At 31.6% G+C, this 10,399-nt stretch overlaps 3 protein-coding genes across 5 annotated transcripts in view; 2 read left to right on the top strand and 1 right to left on the bottom strand.

Moving 5' to 3' along the window:
- Window positions 1-791, top strand: part of LOC108752478 (28S ribosomal protein S29, mitochondrial) — a 2,521-nt gene extending 1,730 nt beyond the window's left edge. The window contains exons 5-6 of the mRNA XM_018493315.1: window positions 19-373; window positions 555-791. Of these exons, the coding sequence (XP_018348817.1) occupies window positions 19-373; window positions 555-791 (592 nt within the window). The remainder of the gene's footprint in view (window positions 1-18; window positions 374-554) is intronic.
- Window positions 792-1,310: 519 nt separating this feature from the next.
- Window positions 1,311-3,821, bottom strand: LOC108752682 (sequestosome-1). 3 transcript variants are annotated; one of them, XM_018493710.1, is made up of 4 exons: window positions 3,462-3,821; window positions 2,745-3,197; window positions 2,125-2,687; window positions 1,311-1,713 (listed from the first exon to the last, which is right to left on the bottom strand). In XM_018493710.1, exons 1-4 carry the CDS (start codon window positions 3,640-3,642, stop codon window positions 1,459-1,461), a joined length of 1,452 nt encoding a protein of 483 aa, XP_018349212.1. In that variant the 5' UTR covers window positions 3,643-3,821; the 3' UTR covers window positions 1,311-1,458. The 3 variants fall into 3 exon arrangements, with proteins under 3 accessions (XP_018349212.1, XP_018349213.1, XP_018349211.1); XM_018493711.1 differs by having other exon boundaries at window positions 2,125-2,666; window positions 3,462-3,820; XM_018493709.1 differs by having other exon boundaries at window positions 2,125-3,197.
- Window positions 3,822-9,899: 6,078 nt separating this feature from the next.
- Window positions 9,900-10,352, top strand: LOC108752398. The gene has a single exon (XM_018493199.1). The coding sequence runs from the start codon at window positions 9,900-9,902 to the stop codon at window positions 10,350-10,352; it is 453 nt and encodes a 150-aa protein (XP_018348701.1).
- Window positions 10,353-10,399: the final 47 nt, after the last annotated feature.

The raw sequence follows: 10,399 nt of genomic DNA, 5'->3' as shown, positions 1-10,399 counted from the left end.
TATATAACGTGCGTTTGTTTTACAGCTTAAAGTAACCAAGGATTATGTTTGGAATCAACGTGAAACTACTTCCCAAGGTACTTCCATCTTAGAACTTATCGACTTTGGCATAAATCGCATGAAGTACGCTTGTGGCGTGGTGGATGCGTTGATAAAAGAGATAAAGCTCGCCAGTACTGCAGGGAAGTGCAAGACAATGGTCATGATAGACGGATTCAATGCATTTACAGCGAATTACACACGCATCTTTGACGATAACAAGAGGATGGTTCTGCCCAAACAAGTGTCGCTGGCGATACCGTTTTGGGATATAACAAAAGATGATTGGTGTAACGGTGCAATTGTATTATCAGTAGATGAAAAGGCAAATAAGGTACATACAACAATTCGTATTGCGTAATTAGGCATTTCTTTATCCGAATAATATTTAATTTAATAGAGTTGGATTTGCGATAAAGAAAGCATTGTTTTATATTTAAACTAAAATTCAGGAAAACTTTTAGCATTAAACGAATAGATGCATGATAATACAAGAAAAAATCTTTTATTTTTAGGAACGACGAGACTCCTATCTTCCCAGATATTTGCTTGGCAAAGAAGGCTTCGACCATCTGGATCCTTTTGTTCCTATTGTAGTCGATGACTACAACCCCACGGAATTTGACAGCATGATAGAATATTATAAGGATCGCAAATGGATCAGGAACATAACACCCAGCGGTCAAAGAGAATTAGAATTAGTTACTAATAAAAATCCGCTAGTCTTAATGGACCATTGTAAATTCTTATAAAGTAATTGAACATTGAGATATTTATAATAATAAAATTTTTAAAGCTTTTAGCATTTTGTGGTTTTATTACTTTTAATTCCAAAAAACTTGGGATATATTTTTTTAATTAATAGAGTATTTAAAATTAAAAAGAAACATTTACCTTCAATATTATGGTCACTTTATTAAAATAAAACATAACAGTACATAATATTCCAGTCACCAAAGATATTTTAGTTTCTTATGTAAAAGATATATTAATACATTAAGAATATAAGTATAACATACATTGCATAAACGAATATCGTAGTACATTTTTTTAAATAGCGTAGTACGTACGTGCAACATAAATTTAGTAATACAGGTAACACTTTGAACGAGAGCGCAATTTTCTCCGGCAATTGAACCGGATTTTTCGTTTTCCAGGCGATTAACAATACAGATGCAAAGAAATATTACGAGATAATTTATTAAAAATAAGTTTTTAACGTTGTTAGAACTCAAATTTTTAAAAACAATCAGAGTTATATGCAGAATAAATCTAACAATATAAAAAAAAGACGCTATATAATGAATAATAATTACAAACTATCGTACCAACCATGGAAAGCATAGACTATGTTAACTGTTATTTTTGTTGTTAATTATATGTAAACTATCGTTAACTAAAATTTTGGCCCCATCTCTCCTAATGACGGCGTATCGGATGTATTACATCCAGTGCCTTGTCGATGTCACCATTTTGTGCAATTAACAGATGGGTAAGCCATGAACCTTCGTTGGTAAATCCCATCGCCATCATTGCTTCTACGGCGTTCTGAATCTTGGGATTTGGATGATAAAACTCGTTTTTTACTTCTTCAGGTAAGGGTGGATAGATTTTCTGATTTGACGATGATTTTTCCGGCTCTGGCACAGGTGCTGTCGGCGCGAATGGTGTAGCCTGTAAGATAAGGTATTCTGAACACGTGATACATTTGCGCAATAAAGAAGATTTAGGACTCATGAAGTAGCCATTAATACTAGACACAATGATTGTACTCGTAAATTGAATAAATTGAAAAATCAATGCTATTAGAATTAGGAACGATTTTAGTATTAGTAAAGCAAGTGATTTGCAAGTTTCTTATCAGTTTTTCGAATTCTGAATTATTTTTTGTATATATATATTTGTGTGTGTGTGTGTTAAATTATCACATTTATTAATTATATCCTAATACTTTAATATTGTGTAATTGTATCTAGAACATTTATGATTATATATGTTTTAAATATCTTTGTAACTTTTAATTATATTTTATTAACTGTACGTTCTAATCACCTACCGTTTATTTTGTACATATACGAAACATACCTGCTTAGGCAAAGTTCCATTCGAGGAAGAAGTGGAAGAGGTACGGCTGATACTGGGGCTTTCACGTTGTATCATCGTCCATTCCTCGGCTTCAGCTGCTTGTTCAGCAGAGGTTGCTGTTGCTGATGCAGTTGGAGATGCTACCGCTGCAGCTGTTATTGAATCCTTTTGTGCATTCTCCAAAGGAGTAGCTGCAGTATTTACTGGATCATTACGTAGTTTTTTTCCTTCACCTGGGAACTTCTTGGCGGAGTCCTCTGAAGATGTAGATGCACGGGTCTCGGGCTTTTGTGTGTTAGCCTTCTGAGTGCTGTCTGCAGATTTTTTATTAGAGGAGTCATTGTCAGCCATCACGGTAACATTAATGCCGAGTGGATCTAGAAATTGTGAAATGTTGGAGATATTGTCCTCGACGATCTTCAGCAGCTGTGAGAAGGAGTGTCTGGTAGCTTCTTGCTGCGAGTCTTCTGTCGCCTCAGTTGCAGCCTCAGCAGATGGTTCCCTGTACTGCTCCTTAGTCCGCTTCCGCTCTTGATTTTCGTCTGATGGACCAGCACAAATGTCTATTATAAAATTCTCCAGTGAGTTTATAATAGATGGATCAATAAGATCAAATTTACCATCTGCGTTGAACACTGGACAGCTACCTCTCTTGCTCTTGTTCTTATGGGGTTCATTGCACTTACGCTCGTCTTCTTTGTAGTGGTATGCCGCCTTCTTCACGAATTTGCGTACGTGATGAGCAAGACGACGGGCGTGATAGCTTGACCACACGATTGGCTGAGTCATACGGACCATGTAATGCTCTGTATGATTGCCGAGTGTCATGCAGTCGATACATAAGTCATAATCTGCACATTGCATGCATTTGAAACGAAAACCACAAATAGCCTTATCACAGACATCACATATTACGCCAGGATGTTGTATTTTTTCTATCTTTGACATGTCTATTATCTCTTGTTCTGATTGCAACATGATATAGAGCTTACAGATCATATTCTTAGCCATCTCATGCAATGCAATCTCCAATTCCTCGTCGGTGGATATGGTAATAGATTCATTTTCATCATCTATCAATATAAAAACAAGTTGAATAATTGTAGTTAGTATACCAGATGCTTTCCATTTAATAATACAAGTCGACATATGTGTTGTTTTATCTTTGTTGTTCTCTGAATGCCAAGAATAAAATGTATCGACTTGTGTTACTAAATGGAAAGCATCCAGTGTACAAGATGAATACTTTGATAAACATCAATTACTGACGTTAGTGAACCTCGCTGTTGAATTCCTCGACAAGACGAGGAAAAAAAAAAGAGACACAAAGAACTTACCTTTCCAGGTGACATTAAATCTCTTGCCCCGCAGATCTGGGAAGATGGTCTGCAGCTTCTCGCGCAGATATATGAAATTCGTCGCGACATCAGCATCAATGCCGAATCTACGCACTTCCGTGCAGGTCCATGGATCCTCGTTCACCAGGTACACCTTGAAACTTAGCTTGTTCGCCGTCATGTCTATTTCACGTTAAATCGTTAAAGTGTAGAGAAATGTTCGAAACAGTCCGAAATATCGACGTGCTATCGCTTTTCTTCTTCTTGTTTGACCTATATAAATCCGTCAACAGTTGTGCATCGTTTGTGAAGGAAACGCCACGACCGATTGCTTTTATATGCGATCGATAATTCTCGAAACATACGTCATACCAATACGTGTCTAGATGTCGCAAGCGTCTTCCGACGACTCCTTGAAACGCTGTGTAATCGCGTTCTTTCATTGTCATTCTATTTATTTCTATACTATTTCTTTCGTTCCTTTTTTTATTGATTTCATGATAAGATTCGAATATATCGGAGGAAAAGGGTTTTGCTCAGAAATATGATGATTTCGGGATGGGAAAAAATCTTTTCGTCGGACGAATTTGAACAGCGGAAATCGGTCGCGCACCGCCATTTCTAAGTGAGTCTGCCTATTTTGACAGATAGTAACCACGTGATCGTATTATATACGATGATTCACGATAGACGTGAGAGCGTCATTTCGTTGCGCTACAGAATTGCATCATAGAGTATAATAATTTCAACGTAGTTTTTTTTGAATTATATAAACTAGTTATATCAAAATTAAATATTTTACTGAATTATTATTTAAAATAGATTGTTTAAGGGCATTAGAAATGACCTGAGAATATATAAAATAATTGATATATAAAATAATTGAATAACGCGTAAATCTCCATTAATTCTCAAAATCGATTCGATTCTCGACTGCAATCAAATCTCTAATTTTACATCATAAACTATAATGAAAGATGTATATAATAATTTATTAATATAATTTTTAAGTGTTTACTTTAAAACTAAAATATTTATAGATATGTAAAATATTTATAAATAATATATAAGAAAGATTATTAAAAATGTATTTTAATTAATTACATTACGTCAGTTTACATTTTACAATTCATATTTCATTGATTCTATATTCATTATTTAATAATTTAATTTATGTTAACATATTTTTGCTAAAATACATATGTTAGAAACAACACATATGTCTTGATCTTATTGTGATTTTGTATTCCTCCTAGATACGCATATAGTTTTTATTTCTTCACTGATTTCCCTTTTATACATTTTGTAATTATTATTCGTATCTTAATTGTTTCTGATATTGATTTATTTTTATCACATATTTCTTTTTTCATTATATTAGGTGTAGTAAAAAGTCATCGCGTTTTTTTAAAAGACATCTATCAGTAAAAACCGCAATTACTTTCTTACCAACAATATAAATATATCTTGATAGAGTAAAGTTTCAGCTTTAAAAATCTCTTTTTTAAATTATACGATACGACAATTTTTAATGGAGTTATGAGCAATTAAAGTCAAAATAATTCTTTTATTTAATCCGCGATAACTCAGTAATCAAAAGTCGTAGGAATATTAAAAAAAAACGATTTTGTAGGGAAAGTATCAAGCTTTCACGATATGTAATCGAAAATTTTCTCAAATTCGTTTTGGACACGTTACAAATCCACAAAGTGAGAAGAAAATTTTGCGTCTTTTTCAGCTCGTAGTTTTTGTAAAAATTAAATGTAAAAATTATCAAACTCATATAAACTTAAAAAATGTGATAAGCTTTTAAAAGTAGAGATTTCAAGCTTTAAAACCCTTTTTTTAAATTTGAATTTCATTCATTATTGACGAAGATATTGTATATACAACTTTGAGCTAAAAAATACGCGATGACTTTTTACTACACCTAATATGTCATATAATTTACGTTTTCTATACATTTTTCATTACGGATTGGCTCATTGGCTTCGCAAGTGATATGGAACGATCCAGAATGGTCCAAAAGCATTGTAGCAGATATAACAATCTAGAAGCGTCTTGAAAGTAACAGGGAAAAGTGCACATTCATTCGCCACGATTTTGCGTACACGTATGCGCGCGACTCATTTTCTAGATTTGTCTATGCGCGCACGTGAACGGGTTGCCGTCGCGTTTACATAACTTATTTCGCTATATTCACGTTATATATTACGGACAGCATAGTAGCGATAAGGCTAAAATAACCGTATATTTTGCATAATTAGAAATAAACGCGCCATAACTGAGAACTGTGTCGGTGCCATAATACGTGAACGTTGCATGATCATCGACGAGAAATTCAAAATAATTGCATTTTTCAAATATTTCGCAAAAGTAGTATAAAACAGCAATATAATATAACGAGAGTTTGTCGACAAGATAGACAATTTAGGAAAAAATACTATTACAATTAATAATGTTAACCGCGATTATAATTTAGAGATAATATAAATACATTCGCGGCTATTTAGAATTATTCGAAAAGGCAGCTTCATGACTTTATATAAGGCAAAGGAAATATTAGAAAACGATAATAAAAATAACATCATTGATTCTCTCTGATCAGATGACAGTCAACAACTATTAATTTTCTGATATGCATTAATATTGTTCATAATTAAATTAGCAAATTGTTGTAGAACAAGATTGTTCACAGTTGTCGCTGAATCATATACTGGTACCATGATTACTAGGTGAATTTGATGATCGTCAGCTCTCTCCAGTCGCGATCGATGAATCATGTCATATACATAAATGTATATGACTTCGAGAGTAATCTAGCACTGTCCAGAAAGCAATTTTACAAACAGATATGACAGATGTATATAAACACATTATCAACTTGACGTCGCTATCTGTATTTTTTTTGAACATTTTACTTAATTAATTATTACTTAGAGATAATAAAATTGTTTGCAATCCGCAACAATAGAACTGTTGCTGTAATTTATTTAATTTATAAATATCTAATTTGTTTCTTATTTATTTTTCAGAATCTAGACTTGGGCTAAATTAAATTATAGATACTATTATAGATATATAATGTTAGATATATAATTATGTAAAAAGATGTTAATATATTACAGTTTATAATATATATAAAATATATATAATATTTAATATTTAATATATTTATAAATACATTTCTCTTTATATTTTTTCTGAAAATTGTAAAATTATTTTCTCGAAATGAGAATTGGACATTATAGCAGAAATTGGAATTAAACTTATATCGTATGTTAATGAAGTCGATAGGTTAACAAAGTTTCGGAAAATGTAAAAACAACAAGTTTGGAAAAATGTAAAAAAAATTGCTCATACATAATTATGCATAATTTTATTTATAATTATACGTAAATAATTTTTTTATATTTCTTCAAACTTGATTTTTTTCTAATACAATTAGTGCGAAAATTACCTTTTTAATTTTTAATGTTTTCGCATTACTATTATTATTTCTATTACACTAAAAAGTAATTTTACAAAAGAAAAAAGGATGTATGAACATGTATGGACATATTTCATATATTTATTATATATGCTTATAAATACTTATGCGTGTTTATGTATGTTTATACGTATTTATACATATTCGTGCATGAAAAATTTTTTACCAGGATATAATTATATTATATAAAAAATATATGATTTTATCTAGTTGGGGAAAATAATGTTACTATTTTCAAGAAAAATAAAAGAAAATAAATTATGTTATCTATCAACCATATTTGATAATGTCCATTCTGACAACGCATGTTTAAGATGCGATCTGTCGATCGTTTCCGATCGTAATTTTCTAATGGTGCTGATATTGGTCAGTTTATACTCTCACAGAATATACTCCCGATGCCACATTATAAATTTAAATGTGCACTTTCTGTATGAACATGTCCAGGGTTGGATATGAACGTCAATATTTTGAATATTTGTCAATGATTGGTAAAAGACGTAAAAGTCAACGACTTTTTGCATAATAAAAAATCTTGCATTGTGTTTACATTCACTTCTGTATCGTCATGCGACTGTATTGTCAGCGCAAATCTAATCTAAAAATTAATCGCTTACTTCAATATCTTCGAGTATGTTCATTGTTTGAACTACTTTTAATACATACTTAATGAAACACACTTTCTATTTACTGTGACATCAATAATCGAGGAAGCCATACAGTGCTCTTAATTAATTGTGTGATACCTTGCCTTTTATTGCATTAATTATTTAGAATAAATATTTTCTAGAAGGTATCGTTGATTCTTAATGTAGCGTAACGATAATAAGAAAGGCGATTAAAAGAAACTATTCTTGATTGATCGGTCGCAATTAGTTCCACATCACGGAATTATCCACGGAAAGAACGAGTTTGTTGAAGTATCTAAAAAATGTAAGTAAATACAGAAAACAATTATGTTGGACCATCAAAATAATTATATGGGAATTCAAGCATGAACAATACTGCAAAACGTTATGACATTCTAGTAACAAGCTTAAGTGCTTTCTACATAATTATTTTCATAGTTTAACAAAATTATTTTCAGATCTGCATCTAGTTAAATTTTTTGATATTTCAACAAAGTTCTTTCCGTGACGGCGTTATCTGAAGCATTTATTATGCATCAACGTCCCTGCATTTACCCCGCGTTACTCGATGAAGGCGTTTGTTCTGCTTGGCAGAAATTTTAGCCGTTTAGTTAGTCTCTGGGGTCTATGGCGTCGTAAACTCTGAACCGATTCTCCAACAAAATGAGATTATCGCTCTGTTCACTGTATCCGATGCTGTTTTGCGTTCTTCTCGGAACTTTGACAGGGAATTGCTTCAACGCCGATACCTTTGTTGATTTGATACTCGGTATCCGAAAATTTTATGTGGGCTCTGATGCGGCGTCCGTCATTTTCGTCCATCCTGGAGACATATATGAGGATTATGGAGGTCAGTTCAAAATATCTTTCAAATACTGATAAAACAAAATTTGTTTAATTGTAACTGTGTGAGGCTGGATTGTTTCACTTTTCGGTAAACTTCAGCTCACTATCTTATTCTCTTACTTTCTTATGTTCTTATTCTTTTACTCTTTTGTTTATCTAATAAATAAATTATCTTATAGTTTATCTAAAAATGAAACAACCGGCCCTGAAATAGCAAGATATATTATTTATAATTAGATTTAATTCTATTCTATTAATATACAGTATTATTTTTTTCTATGTATGAATATGTTAATACGTTGCCTTACTGCTTTTGTATGTCCAAAATTACGCAACAGAATTTTTAGTATTATACCATATAATAAAAAATATTGTATACTTTTATAATTTTATAATATATACATTACGTTATAATTCTATAATTCTTATATTATAATTAAATAAGACTATTTTAATTGTGTTAATTAGCATATTTGTTAATTTTTATTGTTATCTATTTATTTTTTATATTATGAAAATTTTATATTAAGGTGGAATCACACGTTCAATTTTTTGAATAATAAGTATGCACTCATGCATGCTGTTATGCTTGGTTTGATGCATACAGTTTAACGTTTGACAAATTAACTATGAAATTAGCAATTATTTCTTTTGGTGTATGCAAAAAAATAAGCTATGAAGTAATCCATAATAAATATAAAAATTATGCATATATATATATATATATATATATATATATAATATATATGCAGCATGCAGTGCTCAATGCATGAACGAATTTTAGCATACACCAGATCAGATATGACTGTATGCATGCTATCATTCAAAAAATCGAGCATGTAATTCCATCTTTAGATGCATTTGTTTCTTTACAAGTATTAAAAAAATTTTGATAGTGTCAATCATCGTGACTGTGGCGTCACGTTCAACGTGTTACTTTAACTAACAAATGTTTAGTCAATAAACATTGCAACGTCGATCATTATGATTAATAGCAGTTATTTTTACACGACTTCGCTTTGAAATTTTCTAATTGTCTTCTCTTTCTATCCCATAAATTTATAAAATTGTAAAGCTATAAATAGTATACGGAAAAAAATGTTTGGTGGAAAATGAACAATCCAGAATTCTAGTTAAATTTACAAGATTTTTAGTTAAATCTATTGAATGTTGGTTATTTTAACTAGAATTTTAATATAAATTTTAACCAGAAATCTAGATTTAACTACAATTCTGAATTGTACAATAGTTTAACGAATTTTCCACCAGAATTCTAATTAATTTAACTAAACATTTTTTTTGTGTAGAAAAAGATAAAATTGCTAATATACTTTAATCTTCTAGAACTTGACAGAGTTGTCAGAATTTTAAATATTTGAGTTGTTGAGCTGATTTTGCAAAATTCTTGCTGTAGATTTACGAATCAATCATCTGATACATACGAGCTCCCGCTTATTGAGCCGACACTACATAATGACTGTGGATGTGCACTTTAAAAGCTTGTGGAAAACGCTTAAATACTATCATGAAATAATCCAGCCTATTACCATCGTCATTTTACCCGACTTCGAGGCGTATCTAGAGTTTGTGGACGCCGTTAAGGTCTACTCCATGTCCTTCCCGGTGTGGTTTATTCTGTTTCTCTACACCCCCGACAACAACATCCATGACCATTGCCATAAGCCAATCGGTAATCCCTTTAATCTGGCGTTCGACACGCAGATGTTGGTATTGTGTAATAACGAGATAATCTTGCGGGAATGGTATTCCATCAAGGGCGACACCGTCAAAATTTTTGACCTAGCAGAATGGAAAGACAATGAAGGATTTGTTCCTCTCACAAATTTGTCTCTCTACGAACGAAGGAAAAACATGGAAGGAGTTGTTCTACGAGCGGTCAGGATAAAGGTGCTCAATAAGATTTAATATGCTTTTTTCTATAGTATATATATATATATATACACACACACACA

The sequence above is a fragment of the Trachymyrmex septentrionalis genome, unplaced genomic scaffold (assembly GCF_001594115.1).
Source record: "Trachymyrmex septentrionalis isolate Tsep2-gDNA-1 unplaced genomic scaffold, Tsep1.0 scaffold60, whole genome shotgun sequence".
NCBI classification, from domain to species: Eukaryota; Metazoa; Arthropoda; class Insecta; order Hymenoptera; family Formicidae; genus Trachymyrmex; species Trachymyrmex septentrionalis.
The sequence above is the reverse complement of the archived record's forward strand: the minus strand, read 5'-3'. Positions and strand labels throughout refer to the sequence as shown.